General features: G+C 51.6%; 1 protein-coding gene across 1 annotated transcript; it reads left to right on the forward strand.

The window, feature by feature from the left end:
• The first annotated feature begins 1,394 nt into the window (after positions 1-1,394).
• Positions 1,395-20,827, forward strand: LOC112114225 (low density lipoprotein receptor adapter protein 1-like). Its single transcript, XM_029913274.1, has 10 exons — positions 1,395-1,422; positions 2,999-3,141; positions 3,846-3,958; positions 7,346-7,460; positions 10,422-10,494; positions 10,893-11,008; positions 12,792-12,794; positions 12,892-12,941; positions 18,922-18,953; positions 19,194-20,827. Exons 1-10 carry the CDS (start codon positions 1,395-1,397, stop codon positions 19,343-19,345), a joined length of 825 nt encoding a protein of 274 aa, XP_029769134.1. The 3' UTR covers positions 19,346-20,827.

Raw genomic sequence — 20,827 nt, forward strand, 5'->3', positions numbered from 1 at the left:
CTGAGGTGGCGGGGGGCGCAAGAAGGGCTCCGGGGAGGCGCGGCACAGTCCGGCCCCGGTTCCGGCCAAGCACGCAGGGCCCAGCGGCTCTGGCCCGGCTTGGCTCCGGCCCGGCCCCCGTGGCGCGGCTCGGGTCCGGCCCGGCTCGGGTCCCGCGGTGCGGCTCTGGGCCGGACCCAAGCCCGGCAACCCCCGCCCCCAGGAATCGGGCCCTGCTCTTGCTAAAGCCGGCCCTGAGTTACAAGGATCACGAGAGACATACATATCACATAACCACCATAGACCCAGATTGGGGTGCAGGGCTTTTTAAAGCGTCAGTGGATAAGTGGGCTCGGGTACGCCACCCATGGAATGTATAAAGAGTCCAAGTCAGTATCAATGTCGCGAATAAGTACCTGGGTGCGGTGCGTCCCTTGGTTCATCAGGAAAGGATGTGAATTATTTCCCTGGTCGGTGGTCTCATTTACTCAACGTGGTATTGATGGTGTCCCATGATGTGTTCCGTATAGATGTCTCTGGACCACCTGATGGTGTCCTAACATTGTAAAACAATTCTTTAACCAATTATGCCCTACCACCCTAGTTGATTTACACCTTACAAAGTTAATTATGCAACAGACAAACAATCAAAGAACTAGACAGAGACCATGTAGATAAACAATAGAGAAATGGGGACCATAAAGACAAAACAATAAAGAAGTAGGGATTTCACAACCACCACTGTTTGACAATTGATTTCTTGCCACAGAGAATGCTATTAAACAAAGTTTTCTTTAACCATCTTAAAATCTGTTTCTTTATCTGGTGATGGTGGGCACTGTTAGGACAGGATCGCCTTCTTAACAGCCCGGTATTACATTGTTTTAATGTAATTTAGATGGAAAGTGAGGATGTGACTTCCTGCTTCTTGGCTCATGGCTCCTGCTCTCTTAATATGGCTGCAGAAAAAGGCCTCAGATCTTACAATATGGCTACAGGAAAAGGCCTCATCCTTACAGAGTGGGGTTGGGCTCTTGATCATAACCTGCTTAAAAGTATCTAGAATGTGGGCTTTCACACTGTCTCTGTGGGAAACGCCTTTGTCCAAACCATTTCCAGCACTGAACTGAGCCTCTGACACATGGACTGGGGCCTTCCTGGAAGGGGTGAAACATGGTTCTGAAAAGAGGCTCATCTGCAAGGAGCAGGAAAGACCCTGCCCTGTGCTGAGGAAATCCATGCCAATGTGATGTTCACAATATTATTAGGAGCCCAAGTTTCTCCCAGGTTGACTCACCAATAAGAACAACCATACTGGGTCAGTGATCCATCTAGCGCTGTACCTGATCTTCTGACTGTGGCCAGTGCCAGATGCTTCAGAGGGTGTGAAGAGAAGAGGGCAACTACAGTATTGAATGGTCCATTCCCATTACCCTTACAAGGGTAAGGCCCTGGCCTCCTGTTTCTTGTCATTTCTGTAGTTCCCCTCCCTGTAACTAACCTAGCAGGTGCTGTTTAAGATCCATGGACAATGGTTGCTAACAGCAGGTTCAGGGCCTCAGCTCATCCTGTTAAGCTTCCCATTTGTTTCTGTTACTGGCTACTGGACAGCGTAGAGATCAGTGAAACATTCAGCACGTTAAAAGTTGCTTCCATATATCAAATGTGATGGTACTTTAAAGATGACAGACCTATTTATTGGTCAAAGATAGAGAACGTCCGTTTATCAAAGATTACTTAGATCCTGTGGGAGCCAAGCTGAAGCTGGAGTGGCACAAATGGAGATTCAAATGTATTCATACCCTATTTTCCAAGCCACATGTCCCACATACTGTAGCTGCAGCATGTGTAATTATGTAACCCGTTCCCCTGAGCCTCCTGCCATGAGAGTGCAAAGCCCTGTGGTTACTTCTTTCTCAAAGAAGCTAGCTGGATGTGCTAGGAGAAACCGGGGGCTGGTCATTGGGAACCTTCCTCATTCTAAACAAACATTCTATGTCTACAGGAAAAACGGCTGCAGCTTAAAAGGCAGCAGGATGTAGGCTTCAACAAAGACTAGTGCTCTTATGTCCCATCTCTCCCCCATGCAGCACCCTAGGCTTGGATGCCCCTTCCCGTCTTCTCCGAGTCCCTCCAAAACCCACCTCTCTTCCAGGTACCCGAGTTCTCACCTTCGAGAAGGGCTAACAAAATATTTCCTTGAGCCATGGTGCTGCCTAGCCTTCAGGGTGCAGGCATATCCCATCCAACTCCTGCTCCGACTGCTTAGCTCTTGCTAGTAAGACCATGCCCCAGCAGACTTGTGACTTCTGGATAACAGCAACAAGGACTCTGGTTTTGATTTAACCTAGCTGTGACTGTTTAAAGAATGCACTGAGCAAGTGCAGTAGAGAACACTATTGTGTGCATGGTGCACCTGTGGCCACTGAGTTAAGGGCCAGTCCTTGGGAATAGGCAATGGGGGGTGGATCACTTGATGATTACCTGTTCTGTTCATTCCCTCTGAAGCATCTGGCATTGGCCACTGTGGGAAGACAGAATACTGGGCTAGATGGACCTTTGGTTTGACCCAGTCTGGCCGTTCATATGTTCCTACAAGACGCAGTGCACCCACCACTCCCGGCAAAGTCAGTGGGAGCTGGGAGCTCTCAGCACAGCATCTCACAGGATCAGGCTCTGTGTAGGCACCAGTTGGGTCAAGGAGCTTACAAGTTCTGCTGGCAGAGCAAATGCCTCCAGAACAAGGAGCTTACAGCATCATGGGATTGAATTTTTTCCCATTTAAAAACAAAAAGCTGAGATATTAAATGCACCCCCTGGTGCAGGTAGCAGCACTGAGAGGGGGAGCTGCAGAAGGAGACGTGCCCACAGTGCCATTAACTCTGCTGCAGGGCACCTGCTGCAAATAGTAACAAATTGCTGGAGAGAATCAAGCTAGGAACAGTGCATCAGGTACCAGCATGGCAGCTGTTTGTGCATGTAATCACTCACACTAACCACACTCCCTGTGCCTCTGCAGAGCTCCCGGAGAACTGGGCCGACATGCAGGAGCCCCTGCTGGAGGGGATTGGCTTCACACTCAAGTACCTGGGCATGACGCTGGTGGAGAAACCCAAAGGAGAAGACATGGCAGCCAATGCCATCCGTCGGATCATCGCTATGGTAAGAGATGCTCCCCAGTGCTGAACTTCAGTGTCTCTGCCTGCCTGGTGAGGGGGGGTTGAAGAAAGTCAGTATTTAGCGACCCCACAGAATTAGGGGGAACTGGGCTAAGTGATTGTTTCCCAGGCCCTATGCTCCTCTCAGCTTCTCACCTTCTGTTTCCAACATGCTCATGGGCCCACAGCCCATGTGTCCTGCCCTCTGAGTCAAGCCTCGAGAGCATCAGATGGCAGCTGGCCCCTGTCCAGGCAGAGGAGGGGGCCCAGCAGGGGCCTTGCTCTCTGGGGAGGGAGACTCTCAGTTTCACTTGCATGCAGGGGAGAGAGAGGGTCCCCCTCTCTGCCTGCCTCTAGCCCCTTCTCTGAGGATCTCAAAGCACTTTCCAGATGTGAAGCTTGATCAGTGACTTAAACCCTGTTACATAGATGGGAAGCTTGAAGTGCAGAGAGGGGAAGGGATCTGCTCAGGGTCATGCAGTATGGCAGAGGTATGAACAGAACCCAGGAGTCCTGGCTCCAAGGGCAGTGCCAGAACCCCAGGCCCAGCTTTTCCCACTTCCTATGGTACTGACGTTTGCTAGCTGAAATCCCAGTGCCTGGGATGCTGCAGAGGGTCTGGACTGCTGATTCCAATGGAGAATCACTCACTGGGTTTTGGTCAGTGACTAAAGTGCCCCCTTGCATTTCCTCTCTCCCTGCCTCCAGGCTCGCGTGGGAGCCAAGAAATTCCAGAAGGTGATTCTGACTGTCTCTCCAAGGGGCATCTCACTGCAGGATGCTGAGACCAAGGAGATGATAGAGTGTGTCTCCATTTACAGGTATGTGGGGGGCAGTAGAACAGAAAAGTGAAAGGTACTAGGCTACTAGGAATAGGGGGTGGGAGGAGGGGTGGGAGGATTTTGTCAACCAGGAGGTGGTCCCCTGTGCTCTTTGTCAGTGGGAGTGTCTTCCCTTCACCTTCCTAGTCAGCAAGCGGCCCTCCAGCCCTGTCCCATTGGTGACCCTAGTGCCCTGTCCCGGCCTCAAGCTCAGCTGACTTTGCACTAGGCTGTAGTGTGGAACTTTATGGACCTGTGCACACCCTGGCAGGCTGCAGTGGGGCAGGTGCAGGTGGGTGGCCCCACATGCTGTGTATTGGTAGGAGAGAGATGCCAGGCCACATGTGCTGTGGTGGGGATAGAGGTTGGGGGGAATGCGGCCCTGCACATCGTGGGGAGGGGCAGGGTGTGGAAGGTTCTAGGCTTCAGCGGCGTGAACTCTGCATTTGTCTATTGAGTGATGGTTCACTTACCATGCTACTTCCTTCGCCCCCATACACACACTTCCTCTTCAGGGTCACCTGCTGCCCAGCACCCTGAACCACTGACCTGCAGTGACATTAGCCTCACACCGTGCCCAAACCACACACACATACTGAGGAGACAGCATGCAGCACAGGTTCAGTGGGATGGTAGCATGGGGCTTAGTGCAGAGACAGCTGGGCCCTGTCTGTCTGATATTGCTGCCCACCACTGTAGAATCTGAGCATGTTCCACATTAAATCAGTAACAATAACATAGTCCCTGGTGGTCTCCTTGGAGTGTCTGGTGCATCTCCGTTTTCACTGTCAAAACTCTGCTTAGGAGGGGGTAGTTGGATTTGGGGTTTATGTTGAGATTTTCTCTTTTTGGTTTGATTAGGGTTGGAGGGGCAGAAGGGTGGGATGTAAGTATGTTGGGGGAGCCAGGGGCATCTGTGTTGGGGAGCATGGGGAGTGGAGAAAGGTCTGTGTGTAGGGAAGCAGGGGTGGCGCGGGTTGTGGGTTGGCAGGGTGTCTGTCGGGCTGGGCAGGGCAGAAGAGGGCTATCTGTGTTGGGGGTGTTGTGGAAGAGGGAGTCTCTGTATGTCATGGGTTGGGGGGTGTCTCTGTCAGGAGTGTCTGTCTGTCCGGGGTGGGGGGCAGAAGGAGGGGAGTTTGTGTGTGTCATTCTTAGGATGGAAAGGCCTCCTCCAAGAGGAAGGTTTTGCAGTGTTTCCTAGGCTGAGTCTGGATGCCCCTGGTCTCCCCTGGAAGTTTGTTACATAGCTGGTTCCTCTCCTCTGTTCATTGTCTCCAGATCCCACGTGCTTTGTCCTGGGCTCTGTGATCTGCGCCATCCCACAGCAGCAACACTGTCACGGGGGTCAGCAATTAAATTCAGTCTTTGTAGCTGGGGTTTAATCTAGTAATTGCTCTGAAGATTGGGATGAAGGCCTTCAACTGGCATCGGAAGGTGACTGGGAGCCTTCCAATAGGAGGAGTGAAGGCAAATAACCTGACTAGTTTTGACAGAGCTTGATAAATGTATGAACTGGAGTTGCCTGATAGCAGGGGACTTGGTGACCCCAGAGGTCCCTTGCAGTCCTATGTCACTTGTTCCTATGGAAGACAGTGCTGGGGCTTGAGCACAGGCCTGATGTGCTCACAGGGTATGTCTGTCTACACAACCTGCAGCAGCGAGCACCCAGCCTGGGTTGACACACCTGTGTTAGTGGGGCTCGCGCTAGCGCTCTAAGAGTAGCTAGAATTGCAGCACTTCGAAGTTGCAGCTCAGGCTAGAACTCGGGCTCTGAAGCCCACCCTCCTGTTAGGCTTCAGAGCCTGAGCCGCAGCTTCAAAGTGCTGTCTACTCAGCTATTTTTAGAGCACTAGCATGAGCCCACTAGCCCAAATCTGTCAGCCCAGGCTGGAGGGCACTGCTGTGGGCTGTGTAGACATACCCGCAGTGGCCTGGGCCATGGAGAAGGCAGCCAGCCATGTACCAACTGGAGCCTGTCCATCATCTTCACATTCAGCTTCAGACAAAGTGAATTGCAATTATCCAGCCTGGAGGTGATCAAGGCGTGGATCACTGTGGCCAGGTCCTCTTCTGGCTCAAGGATGAGGTTCCCTAGCAAGCTGGAGGTGAAAGGAGGCTACCTGGTCGTCAGCTCAGTGAGGATCCAGCAGGACCCTGAACCTAGACACAGCTCAGAATAGGGGCTGTGAAAACAATGTCTTGGACAACTCTTCAAAGTGTTTCCCATTCCAACCACCATCACTTCAGTCTTGCCTGGGTTCAGCTTGAGCCAGCTGCTCTTCCTCTATCTTTAGCTAATATCCTGGACTCGGCACAAGCTGGATTCAGGCAGGATACAGGATGGAAACTGGTTTAGTGTCACTGATGGATGATCTGCTGTTGATGGATGGAGGACTGATCCTGAGCGAGACAAAGGTGATGCTGGTGTCAGAGGAAAGTACTGTAAGGAGTTCACAGCTCCGATGCAGTCTCCCCTGATGGCACGTTCATACCCACAATTGGTCAGTTCAGTTCAATTTGTAGTCTGGGAGACTCCTGGATTCTTCACTGATGCTGAGCTCTTGCTCAGCAGCAGCTGTGAGTAACGCTGTCTACCACCTCCATGGCTAGGAGACCCTGCCCCATCCTGGTAGATGATGACCTGCCTCAGTTATACATGCTTCATCTCCCACCATCTGCATCACAGAATGCAATACACCTGGAGCAGGAGCCTTTGGCTCTTCGGGGACTCCAGCTAGCTCAGCCTGCTGCAGCACCTCTCCCCAGCAACATGGGCTCCTGTGATCACATCACACCTGGGCACCACTCCCGACGCTGGCTGCCCATAGAATATGGGGTCAAGTTCAAGGTCTTGGTCCTTCTCTCCAAGGCGCTCCAGGGCCTGGGCTTAAATTCATGGTGTGGAGGGGGGTGCAGCAGGAGGAGGCAGGCAGGGGACCGTTTATAATCCTCCAGGATCTCGGGCAGCCTTTATGCCCCTTGCTGGTAGGTCAGGCTATCTGGTCACTCAGGGTAGGAAACATGGTGGGGCCAGCACCAAAGTACAGCCCCCAACGAGTGCCTTGACCCCATTGCTCATACCCAGGGAGCCTGTTGGTGGTGGTTGTGCTGGGCTGCCATGGCCAGCATGGGGCTGGTATATCCCCTCCCTGCTTGCCATGGGCGTTGCATGCTGTTGCCCCTCCTGACTCATCTGCCATGGGCATCCCCTGTGTAAGACTCCCCAGCAGCATATCCGCTTCCCACACTAAATACTTAGCCAGCTCAGTGCTGCCCAGGCACCCCAAGCCCCCAGTCCCAGGCTGAACTCTGGCCTCTGGCTGCTACCAAAGCTGACCAGTCACTTGTAGCTAGCACCAACCCCTGAGTGGCTGTCCCTTCTTGCAGGATTTCCTACTGCACCACGGACAAGCTGCAGAACAAGGTGTTTGCCTACGTGGCGCAGAGCCCGCAGAGTGGGGCACTGGAGTGCCATGCCTTCCTCTCATCCAAGAAGAAGATCGTAAGCACCTGCCTTTAGCAAGAAGAGGTCCAGGATGGGTCCTGCAAGTTCCCTCTGCCCAGGAGAGGGAAGGTCCCTGCTTCCCCAGCACCTCCAGGATCTAACCATCTGTCCATGCCACGTTTCAGAGGGTGCCATCCCTACTCTGCTGCCCGATGCCCCTCTCCCAGCAAGAACAGTGTTCTTCCCATCACCTGTGACAGATCCACAGGATCTGTGCTATGCCCCCACTTTTAAAGTGTCTCTTGGAGGAATCCCTTCAGTGTGGCACATCCCCAAGGGGTCCCACTTGTCCTTCAGGGTTGGCCCTGCATCCTCACCACCTCCGAGACTGAGCCTCTGGGCTCCAGCACTCCTGCTTCATGCAGTGAGCTGTGTCCAGCAAGTCCAGCGGAGATAGACTCCTAGTCAGAGATTTGTCCACGCCTCAGGGACTGATGCACCCAGGCCAGGCAGTGTTTTCCAAACAGAACAGGTTTATTAGTCAGCTGGACACAGCACCAGGAAGTCCTTATGTTAGCGCAGAGAAACAAAGGTTAAGCCATAGTCCAGTTGGCCAAGCCCGTGCAATCAGCCAGCCAAGCTGCTATGGCCTCCATTTCAGGCTCTGTCTCTCTCTCCTTTCTCAGTCCTAGGTGAGAGGTCGGGGTCTATGCGGAGGTCAGCACTTAATCCTGACATCTTTCTCTTTGTTCTTGAGCTGGGGTGCTGTTTTGGCTTCCCTGCCGAGAGCTGGGGGTGGGAAATCTCCTTCCTCTGGGGCTTTGCTGAGTGGGAATGTTCTGGGCAGTGGGGTATCCCATTGTGGGTTTTTTTTGGATTCTCTATTGATATAGGGAGTTTCAGCAGGTTCCAGCCAGTTTCTTAATGACCCAGTCATTGCACCTTGGACAGGGAGGTGATTGTCACTTTCCTGGGTGCAATACAGACCAGTGAGGGGTTGTCACCATCTGCCCCACAACACTGGGTTCCTCGCAATGCTTTACTATTGTAGCTTCCAACCAGAGCCGCTCACAAACAGCCTACCGGCATGCAGGTCACACCCTGGGTGTCTGTGTATAGCTGCAGCCCTGGTCCAGCATTTCTGACCCCAGCAGCCTGTCAACAACACCCCAGTCACACGCTGGCTTCCACCAGCTGTGGTTACTCCCAGTGCCAGATTTTCCCCAAAATGTGTGTTCTGCACTGTCCAGCCCTCTCCTGGCAGTTCAGATATTAAAGGTCCATTGTCCCGTAAAGGGACAGTATTCAACAATTCGCTGCTGCAACGGGAGTTACCAAACAGTTCAGTTTAAACACAGCACTGGATTAGTTTAGATTAAAAATGAAACAAGGTTGTTTAACTGCAAAGAGAGAGGTTTTAAGTGAGTACAAGTATGAAGGATTAAAGTCAGAAATGGTTACAAGAAAAATAAAGATAAAATGCTTTCTAGTAGCTAAAACTTTACAAGCTAGACGTGGTTCAAGGTAAAATCCTTACCACATGTTCCAGCAACAGGGCTGACCAAATTGTCAGCTCAGGATCTCCTCCCAAAGTCAATGGGCTGCTTCCTTTGTCATCTTAGGTGAGAGAGAAAGAGAGAGAACTTGGGGTGTTTGTGCCCCTCACTTTTATAGTCCAGTTACCCTTTGAGATGGATTTTCCCAAGGGTTACCCCTAGATAAAGCTCATTCCAGCTGTGAGGATGGAGACATGGTCTCGAGGTGAAAGAGGTTCCATGTTGTTGTTTGCTAAAATGCAGATTGATCTGTTCCTGCCCCGCTTTGTTGCCAAAGAATGGCCACTTGACCAGTGATTGCCAATCACCTTTGACGACTGCTGGCTAGAGGCGTCAGCTTGTCCTGTGTCTTTGAGGAACCGGTTTACCCCCTGCCCAGACTTGTCTGGTAAACACATTGTAGCTATAATTTCAGCTTATGTTCATAACTCTTAATACAGATTCCGTACATACGTTCCCCAAGAATATTGATGATCAATGTGTTACTAGTTTTTAAATGATACCTAACAAGACACATTTTTCACAGAGATTATTATAGTAATGTGTAGGGTGTGAATACAGGGGTGCTTTCAGTCAAGTGACACACGCCTCATGTCTCCTACTCTGCCAACAGAGCAGTGTTAACCCTTTGTCACGCACTGGGTACCAAAGCAAAGTACAGGGGGAAATTGAGGCACACATAGGCTCCATAAAAATATTACAGAAAATTCCCACTTCATCACAGCCCCCACAGCCCTTCCTCTTCCCCACCTAAAGTGTCTGTTGCTCCCAGCTGACTTGCACCTTCTACTGGCTAGGCCTTCAACCGCCAGCCCCTGCGGCTCATGTAGTTATGAGCCCTCCAGCCCCTGGTGCTTCTCAGCTGGAGAGAGAGCAGGCGAGAGAGACAAGTTCCTGGGAGGAGGGAGTTGGGGTGTGGGACTGGTTTCCCCCATAGGCCCACCGACTACAGCACCCTCTGTTGCTGCCCCCCACCCCAGGAAACTGGCCAGTCCCTTGTGAATTTATGAAAGCAATGAATGCAATCTTACCCTAATCCCTATCCCCACAGCCTAGTGATCCCAGGACCCTGTTCTGTTCCTGACTCTTCACTATGCTTGTGCCTTTCCCAGTGCCCCTGCAGACCTGGTCACTCCTCCCTGGGAACAGGCACTCTCTGTGCTCTGACACCCCCCCTCCCTGGAGGACTCTACCTTACTTTCTTTCTCCCCCCTTTAAGCTCTGGGAGTGCTGGATGTTGTGGGTGGTAGGGGTGCTGAAGGAAAAGATGATGGGCTTGTGGCCAAGGGGCATGGGGGAGGTGAGGGCAGGGATGCTGGGGCTTTGTGGGCAAGAGACACTGGTAGGTTGAGGGGTGCTGGCCCTGGGGTACATGGGGGCACTTGTAGAGATTCTGGTGGGAGGGGGTGCTGGTGCAGGCAGGCTGCCTCGTTATTGACCCCCTTGTGTCTCTTGCATACAGGCCCAAGCCGTGACTCTGACTGTGGCTCAGGCCTTCCAGGTGGCGCTAGATCACTGGGAAACAGCACAGGCAGGTAGGAGAGAACTGTCCCCTGACACCTCCCTCTGACCAGCCCAGGATTCCCCTTGGGCCTGAGCAGGGCTGCTCCCTGCACTTGCTGGGGAAATGCACCACAGCATGAAGAACAGCCTTCTCTGAGCCAGCACTCCTGGGCCCCTCTCGACCCCCACCGAAGTCCCTGGATCTCTGGCAGTGGCAGTTCCCAGCTTGGCTTTAATCATTTAACGTTTCCCCCACCTGCTGACTTTAGATGCAGCTCAAAGCCCTGGAGACCCCTGGGGGCCCACATGAAACCTGCCCCTGGGCTGGGGATTCCCAGCCTCCTCCTCCCCCGAGCAGGTTCTAAGGTATCTGCCTCACCTGCCCCCGTGACTCCCAGGCTCTGTCTCTGCATCTTTCACCCTGTTTCAGGCTCTGTGCAGGAACAGTCCCACCCTGAGTGTACCCTGGAGAGCAACAGGCCAGGCAGCACAAGGGAGCCAGCTCCAGTCCCCACGGGGAGCACCCCATTCAAACACCACTTTGAGGTACAGTATATCCAGATCATTGCCCCTGCAAGGTGCAGACTGAGTCCTCCTGGGGCAGCGAAGAGTTTGGCTTGCCCATCCCCACCACAGTAGAGAGCAATGCAGCTGGGCCTGGCTCCCCCAGGTATCTCGGAGGCTGGGATTCTGGACATTGGGCATCAGGGAAGGTCAGATGCTGGGAAAAGCAATTCTTCCCCTGCTGTCTCCCCCTGGCTGAGACCCCCCACCTCCTGGCTTGTGCTGTTGACTCCTGAGCCCTCTCACACGCTGGACAGAGCCGAGCAGCGTGGCAGGCTCTGGTGAAGGAGGAGGGTGAGCTCTGTGCTCTATGAGTCCCTTTAACTGACTTTCAGGGGTGGGGCAGGGCAGGGGTTTGTTGAGCCGTGCTTGCTGTGGAAGCTGTCATGTGAGGCCCTAGCAGGTCCAGGATTGCAGTCAAGCTGGAAGGGCATATTGAATGGGGTCCCGCAGGGATCAGTTCTGGGTCCGGTTTTGGTCAATATCTTCATCAGTGATTTAGAGAATGGCATAGAGAGTACACTTAAAAAGTTTGCGGACTATACCAAACTGGGAGGGGTTGCAAGTGCTTTGGAGGACAGGATTAAAATTCAAAATGATCTGAACAAACTGGAGAAATGGTCTGAAGTAAATAGGATGAAACTCAATAAGGAAAAATGCAAAGTACTCCACTTAGGACTGAGGGAAATGACTGCCCAGGAAGGAGTACTGCAGAAAGGGATCTGGGGGTCATAGTGGATCACAAGCTAAATATGAGTGAAGAGTGGAACACTGTTGCAAAAAAAGCAAACCTCATTCTGGGATGTATTAGCAGGAGTATTGGAAGCAAGATAGGAGAAGTAATTCTTCTGCTCTACTCTGCGCTGATTAGGCCTCAACTGGAGTAATGTGTCTAGTTCTGGGCGCTACATTTCAGGAAAGATGTGGACAAATTGGAGAAAGTCCAAAGAACAACAACAAAAATGATTAAAGGTCTAGAAAACATGACCTATGAGGGAAGATTGAAAAAATTGGGTTTGTTTAGTCTAGAGAAGAGAAGACTGAGAGGGGACATGATAACAGTTTTCAAATACATAGAAGGTTGTTACAAGGAGGAGGGAGAAAAATTGTTCTTCTTAACCTCTGAGGATAGGACAAGAAGCAATGATCTCAAATTACAGCAAGGGTGGTTTATGTTGGACATTAAGAAAAACTTCTTAACTGTCAGGGTGGTTAAGCACTGGAATAAATTGCCTAGAGAAGTTGTGGAATCTCCATTGTTGGAAATTGTTAAGAGCAGGTTAGACAAACACCTGTCAGGGATAATACTTAGACCTTCCATGAGGCCAGGGGACTGGACTAGATGACCTCTCGAGGTCCCTTCTAGTCCTACGATTCTATAATCCTATGAGCACCAGGCACCGTTGTGCTCTCTGTGTGTAACGGGCTTCTCTGATGCAAGTCTACTATCTCATGCTCCAGTTCAGACTCCAAGTGCAAGTACTCGGTGGTCTCCTCTGGGCACCAAGAGAGCCAGGGCAGGAATTCTGTGTTCTCTCCCTTCCAAGCACCATGGCCCTTCCTTTGTGCCCTAGCCCAAACAATTTCACCACGCACACTTGCAGGCTAAGCTGTGGTTCACAGTGCCAGGACCCTCACCATGCTGATTCCCAGGAAAAGACCATGCCCTTTTCAAGTGCAAAGCTTCATGGAATTATTGTCCTGTAGCTTGGGGCATTGGGGCCGTGTGTGGGAGGTGTGGCCGGGGCATCAGGCCTGCATGTAGGAGGTATGGCAAGGTCATTGGGGCCATGTTGCTGAGTGGGAGCAGTATCCCAGACAGTCATCTATTGGGATTTAAGCTTTCCTCTTTCTTGGTTTGCCAGGAGGAGGAGGAGGAGGAGGAAGACGATGATCTCAATGAAGCCTTTTCTGGGTAGGTGACCATAGGATAGCGGGGCCCACCCAAGCCCAGAGCTATCCTGAAGTCTGAGGAGGTGGGGCCATTTCCTGCTCTGATTTCTCCTCCCTATGAAGATGTCAGGTCTGCGTCCTGCTCCAGCCTGTTCCAGGGGTGTCGTTAGCTTTACGGGCATAGTCAGATGTCAAAGGGGAACTGCATTGAAACAAACATTTGTGGGGAAGAGGGGTTGTCTCTGTGGCTTCGTCTTCCTTTGGAGAAGTCCCTGGGGAGCAGTGCTGAATGCTAACGCCCCAGAGATTCTACTCCTGGGGGAATTCTGCACCACTGTGCATGCACAGAATTTATGTCCCCCGCAGATTTCTTTGCTTTCCTGCAGAAAAATTACAGCAGTATGTTTCGGGGGCCCAGGACAGCTGGCAGAGAGGTAAATCACTGTGGGGCAGGAGGTGGAACTGGGGAAGACCCAGCTGGTGGCTCCTACCCTGCGCCAGACTCAGCTGCTAGTCTCGGCTGGGCTGGGGAGGTCTGGATTTCCTCTTCCCTTGCACAGCATCCAGGGCTGGGTCAGATCCACCCCCAGATTTCTCCCCTGGCTGAAGGAAGCTCTGCAAACTCTCGCCCCCCGCCTCCACTTCCTGCACCCATCCCTCCTCAGCTGCAGGAGATGGGATCCCTGTACAGGGAGCTGCTCCCCCAGCCACCCAACCACTGTGCATCCAGACCCTCCCACCAAACTTCACAGCCCCGCACTCAGAACCCGTTCTCTTCTCCCCCCACCCCATGAGCCCCACTCCTCCTGCACCTGGACTACTTCGATGAGCCACCCACACCCAGATCCCCACCCAGCCAAGCCCCAACCAGCTGCATCTGGACCCTCCACTGAGCTCCCCCCCTGCCAAGCTCTATTCTGGTTGAGTTTAGAAGGGGCTTCGAGCAGATGATGGAGCAAAGACATGAGGAGGCTGAAGGGAAAAGCTCAGACTTGCAGATGGAAGCAGGACCAAAGAACTCTGAGGGGAGACTGCTGGGTGAGGAAAGTGGACAGTGGAAGCATGTGACTAAGAGAACAGGCAGAGGAAAAGACGAGCTAGTGAAGGAGAAATAGAGCTCAGGTTTGTGGAGTTGGAAAATGAAGAAGGGGCACAGGAGGTGGTCACTGAAGGTGGGAGGGCAAGGAAGAAGAGAAGAGCAGCTAGTTCTATAGGAAGAGGGGACGAGTCAATGGAGATAACAACACCAAATATGAGCCCCAGGAGGATACAGGATGGGTTGCGGAGGATTGCAAGGGAGAATAGGAATCGAGAGGACTTGCAGCCAGAGGGAACAGGGGATAGACTGGAGAATTGCACCATCACCAGGAAAAGGCAGGTCTACATGATTGGGGACTCCTTACTGAGAAGAATAGACAGGCCTGTAACCAGAGCTGATCCAGAGAACAGAAGGGTGTGCTGTCTTCCGGGTGCTAAGATACAGGATGTGGACCTGAGGCTGAAGAGGATCCTAACAGAAGCGGGAAAGAATCCACTGACTGTCCTTCATGTGGGAACAAATGATACGGCTAGATTCTTGCTGGAATGTATCAAGGGAGACTATGCCAGGCTGGGGAAGATGCTTAAGGAAATGGAGGCTCAGGTGATCTTCAGTGGGATTCTGCCTGTTCCTAGAGAAGGGCAACAAAGGTATGACAAGATTATGATGATCAACAGATGGCTCAGGCAGTGGTGCTAATAAGGAGGGCTTTGGGATGTATGGCCACTGGGAGACATTCATGGACCGAGGACTGTTCTCTCGGGATGGACTTCATCTGAGTAGGGACGGAAATAGACTTCTAGGATGGAGGCTGGCACAACTGATTAAGAGAACTTTAAACAAGGAATTTGGGGGAGATGGTTGGGAGATGTCTAGGTAATCTCCACACCGGATTTTAACATTGAGAGGGAAGAAAACAAAGTAAGAAAGGATACAGCCGTGGGTCGGAGAATGGACATAAGGAGGAAGGGTAGTGTAGATACCTTTCTAATAGGTGATACTGGCAGTAGAATGTCTGTGCCTAATTGGGTAAAGAATGTGAGTGAAGCCAAACAGCAATGCGAGGAGCCTAGGTAACAGAATGGAGGAACTAGAGTTACTGATACAGGAAGTGAAACCAGATATTATAGGGATAACAGAAACATGGTGGAATAGTAGTCATGACTGGAGAACAGGTATTGAAGGCTATGTGCTGTTTAGGAAAGACAGAAATAAAGGCAAAGGTGGTGGAGTAGCATTGTATATCAATGATGAGGTAGACTGTAAAGAAATAAGTGATGGAATGGATAGGACAGAGTCTGTCTGGGCAAAAATCACATTGGGGAAGCAAGCTACTAGAGCCTCCCCTGGGATAGTGCTTGGGGTGTGCTATAGACCACGGGGATCTGATTTGGATATGGCTAGAGACCTCATTAATGTTTTAATGAAGTAAATACTAATGGGAATTTGTGATCATGGGAGACTTTAACTTCCCAGATATAGACTGGAGGACAATAGACTGCTATTAATAATAATAGGGCTCAGATTTTCCTGGATGCGATAGCAGATGGATTCCTTCACCAAGTAGTTGCTGAACCAACAAGAGGAGATGCCATTTTAGATTTGTTTTTGGTAAGTAGTGAAGACGTCAAAGAAGAAATAGTTGTAGCGGACAGCCTTGGTTCAAGCGATCATGAGCTAATTCAGTTCAAACTAAATGGAAGGATAAACAAAAATAGATCTGGGACTAGGGTTTTTGATTTTAAAAGGGCTAACTTTAAAAAATTAAGGAAATTAGCTAGGGAAGTGGATTGGACTGAAGAACTTGTGGATCTAAGAGCAGAGGAGGCCTGGAATTACTTCAAGTCAAAGTTGCAGAAACTATCAGAAGCCTGCATCCCAAGAAAGGGGAAAAAATTCATAGGCAGGAGTTGTAGACCAAGCTGGATGAGCAAGCATCTCAGAGAGGTGATTAAGAAAAAGCAGAAAGCATACAAGGAGTGGAAGATGGGAGGGATCAGCAAGGAAAGCTACCTTATTGAGGTCAGAACATGTAAGAATAAAGTGAGAAAGGCCAAAAGCCATGTAGAGTTGGACCTTGCAATGGGAATTAAAACCAATAGTAAAAGGTTCTATAGTCCAATAAATAAGAAAACAAAGAAAGAAGAAGTGGGACCGCTAAACACTGAGGATGGAGTGGAGGTTAAGGATAATCTAGGCATGGCCCAATATCTAAACAAATACTTTGCTAATGAGGAGCTAATGAGGCTAATGAGGAGCTTAGGGATAATGACAGGATGACAAATGAGAATGAGGATATGGAGGTAGAAGCCGAACACATCCGAGGTAGAAGCCAAACTCGAACATCTTAATGAGACTAAATCAGGGGGCCCAGATAATCTTCATCCAAGAATATTAAAGGAACTGGCACATGAAATTGCAAGCCAATTAGCAAGAATTTTTATTGAATCTGTAAACTCGGGTTGTACTGTATGACTGGAGAATTGCTAACATAGTTCCTATTTTTAAGAAAGGGAAAAAAGGTGATCTGGGTAACTACAGGCCTGTCAGTTTGACATCTCTAGTATGCAAGGTCTTGGAAAAACTTTGAAGGAGAAAGTAGTTAAGGACATTGAGGTCAAGGGTAATTGGGACAAAATACAACATGGCTTTACAAAAGGTAGGTCATGCCTGGTGAGTCTTGCCCACATGCTCAGGATTTAGCTGATCGCCATATTTGGGGTCGGGAAGGAATTTTCCTCCAGGGCAGATTGGCAGAGCCCCTGGGGGTTTTTCGCCTTCCTCTGCAGCGTGGGGCACGGGTCACTTGCTGGAGGATTCTCTGCCCCTTGAAGTCTTTAGACCATGATTTGAGGACTTCAGTAGCTCAGAGATAGGTTAGGGGTTTGTTGCAGGAGTGGGTGGGTGAGATTCTGTGGTCTGCCTTGTGCAGGAGGTCAGACTAGACGATCATATTGGTCCCTTCTGACCTTAAAGTCTATGACTCTATTCTCCCCACACCCAGACCCCACCCACTGAGCCCCAACCACCTTCACCTGGACCCCCCTGCAGAGTTCCATTACCAATGCACCCAGAACTCCCTAACAAGCCCCTGTCCATCCAGATTCCTGCACCCCACACTGAGCTGCCCGCACCCAGATTGCCCCACATAGAACCCTCTCAACCCACACCTGGATCCCCCATACTAAGCCCCTCCACACTTGAGTTCTGCCTTGCTGAGCCTGCCTGCCCACACCTGGCACAGAGGGGCAGGGCCCTGGGGTGTTTCTGGGGCAGGCCGGGTCCTTGCACTGTGACAGGGTTGGGTGCAGCCTCACTGCTGAGTCCGTGTCCTGGGGGGAGCTGTACAGTGATCTCCCACCTCTGTGCAGCCAGTGGCCGGTGCTCCCCAAGGCCATGCTGGAGCCTCCACATTTTAAAATATTGTGCACAGAATTTTTATATTTTTGGCATGGAATTTTAATTTTTTTGGCGCAGGATGCCCTCGGAGTAAGAGATGCACTCTTCGGGCAGGGTAGCAGAATTCTCTGCACTACTGGGTGCTGGGAAAGCTAAAGGAGAGTGAAAGCCGGTGTAGCCAGAGCAGGGCGGGAGCTTGTAAAGAACAGATCTCAACAGGCCACATTGTTCAATTGTTTAAATTAGTCACAGAATGTGCAGAGTCAGCGAGCCATTCTAGAAGGGGGGGGGGAGACCTGCAGATAGGGGCACCCCGTAGGTGGGGAAGAGGGCACTCCTTGGATACTATATCTCCAAAACTCTTGCCTGAGATTGTCTTGTCCAGGAACGTGGCTCTGTCGGTGCCCTGAGCCCTGACTGGAGGATTATTAACCCAGCAGAGTCTGTGCATTTGGGGACCCAGAGATTGCGGTGAGGTCTGGGTTCATATAGAGTCTTCATTAAAGCTCTGCGAGGGATGGGGGTGATATCACATTAATGACACTAGACGGGGAGGAGCTGTGAGACAGAAATAACCTGCCCAGACACCACAGTGACTGGTGCGCAAGGAGATCCTGCAGACCATGTCTGCCGGTGAGTCCTAGATCCCGAGGCCAGAAGGGACCGTTGGGATCATCTGGTCTGACCTCCTGTATAACACAGGCCAGAGACCTGCCCCACAATAATTTCTTGATTTAGAAATTACCATTGATGGAGAATCCATCACAAACCTTGATAAATTATAAGAGTGAGGCAGTGCAGTGCCTCATACGATCCCCCCTTTCTCTGGAGGAGAGAGTAAAAAGACTGGGACTTTTCAGTTTGGCAAAGAGATGACTAAGGGGGGATATGATAGGAGTCTATAAAATCATGACTGGTGTGGAGAAATTGAATAAGGAAGTGTTATTTACTCCTTCACATAACACAAGAACCAGGGGTCACCTAATGAAATTAATAGGCAGCAGGTTTAAAACAACGCACAGTCAACCCATGGAACTTGTTGGCAGGGGATGTTGTGAAGGCCAGAACTATAACGGGGTTCATGGAGGATAGGTTCATCAATGGCTATTAGCCAAGATGGTCAGGGATGCAGCACCATGCTTTGGGTGTCCCTAGTCTTTGATTGCCAGAAACTGGGACTGGATGACAAGGGATGAATCACTCAGACTGCCTGTTCTGTTCGTTCCCTCTGGGGCACCTGGCATTGGCCACTGTTGGAAGACAGGACACTGGGCTAGATGGACCCTCGGTCTGACCCGGTCTGGCCGATCGTATGGACTGGGCTCTCTGGCTGCTGCCGCCGAGCCAGCTCAGCTGGTGGGATCTGATGGGGTCACAGCACAGGCAGATCAGCTGCAGTGAACAACACGTCGCCTTTTCGTCTTATCTGCCTTGGCGAGTGCGTGGGGCTCCCCATGGGCATACGGACATGTGTATTTGTTGTGCCCATGGCGTTGATGGCCAGATGCCACCGCAGTCCTGTTTCACAGAAGGGTGTAATGTGTGCTCTCTTCTTTGTTCCAAGCTGCACTGAGGAGGGCACTCAAGACACAGCAGGTAAAGGGCTTTCTGTCGTATTTCTTCCCCTCTCTGCTCCCATCCAAGAATTCCCCGTTGTAGAGACATGCTTCAGGGTGCAGTGTGGTGGGCCTTGCCAGCAGAGGGTACTCATGGGCCCAACCCAGAAGGCTCCTGCAAGTCCTGCCTGCTAGCTCCCATCACCCTGTCTCCTCCCTTGGCCCCATCCCCCCAGCCATCCTCTCACAGTTCTGGAGATCGTGTCCTTTTGTGTTTCAGACTTTGTGTCTCCCACACCAGGAGGCAGCTCGTCCATCATGCGCTTACCACAGAGCTGGGCCCCACCTGGAGTGCCCCTGACACAGCGGGATGAAATGGGATGGGGGCACTGGAGGCCAAGCACCCACCTGCCCCAAGGGACCTTCCTCTAAGGTTTCCACAGGCGAATGAGGCTTTGTCAGTCTTCCGGTGTTTATATATCACCATAATGGGTTAACCAGTCAGAATCCTCTCTGTGCCTGAGGCTCAGACCAGCTGGCACCTGGAACGTGGACCAAGCAGCATCCCTTCCCCACATTGTGCCTGAGGCATTGCTCTCCTCTCTGCCCTGTGCCTTTGGACTAACTGGCAGCTCACCCTGCTTTGCTCCTGGAACTTGGCCAGGCAGGTTTTCTTGACTCTTTTGTATGTTCATTTTTGCTGGTACTAGTGAAGCTGCCCTGCCAACAGCCTCTGGGCTTCCCCCAATTAGGCTCAGCCCAGGCAGTGGTAGGGCTGGCTTCCCACACCCCCTGGCCTGCTCTGTGCCACCACCCAGCCCTGCAGGGACTTCCACCAGAGGGTGAAAGGGAGTGCAGCATCCATGGCCTGCCTACTCCTCAGCCTATCCATGGAGGGTGCCAGTAATGGTCAATTGAAATTGGTGGGATGGGGCCACCCAGCCCTGTGAGCCCCAGAACAGCTCCTTGTGCTCCCCGTTGCACTGGCTGGGCTCAACCCCATGACCAAGGGTGCTGCTTGTTCCCAGTACTGACTGGGCTGGCAACTCAATTAAGGTCTTTCCCTCCTCTGCTGTCTGGTTCCGGGGCACAGCTGTGTCAGGGCTTTGGCCTCATCCATGTTGGGTAAATGCAGCATGCTAGAAAATGTGTTAGCCAGCAAACTGCTGAGCACCACTCGGCACCCGGCGTGTGCAGGGCAGTTGTGTTCCATGTTGTGTTCCTGAGCATGCCTGCCCCATGCACATAGGTGCGCACCACTGTTAGCTGGGCGTGTGCTCCCAGGCATGCTGTGTGTGTGGTGGGGCTCACTGCTGTGTGTGTGCCTGAGGGTGCACACCTAGCTGAGTCCAGAGCATTGTTCAGTTTTCTCTGGCTCACACGTTTTCTTGCTTGCTGTGTTTGCTCTGTGTAGAAGAGACCCATAGCTCCGGTCTTTCCCATCCCTGTAGCTGAAGCATGGAAGTGTGAACTGAAGGACTGTGGATCATGCCCCCTGCAAGCCCTCTGTCCTTACTGCCTCTCTCCTTGGGATAAGGGTCAGCAGATTCCTGCTTCTTAGGGGAGTCCTAGATTTAAGGCCAGGAGGGAGTGCACTGAGCATCTGATCTAACCTCCAGCCTAGCCAGGCCAGAGGATGCTGCCCACAGATTCAGGCAGTGGAGGAAGGGGGTTATTCTCTCCTATGTAGGTGTCACACCCCTTTGCTGGTAGTCCCAGAGAACCCATTGCTTGTAGCCCAGAGAGGGCACAAAACCACGGGCTCTGTCTGTGGAATGGAAGTCCCCACAGATCTGACACCTGCAGCCCCCACACCCTTTACTACAGCCTCTCACTATCATGTGGTGAAATCACTGGTTTTTAAATGAAAATGCCACCTTTGTAGAGTGCGATAAAATGAGTTTTTTAACATTG

Source organism: Terrapene carolina, unplaced genomic scaffold (assembly GCF_002925995.2).
Source record: "Terrapene carolina triunguis isolate 2854851 unplaced genomic scaffold, T_m_triunguis-2.0 Scaffold569, whole genome shotgun sequence".
Taxonomy (NCBI): Eukaryota; Metazoa; Chordata; order Testudines; family Emydidae; genus Terrapene; species Terrapene triunguis.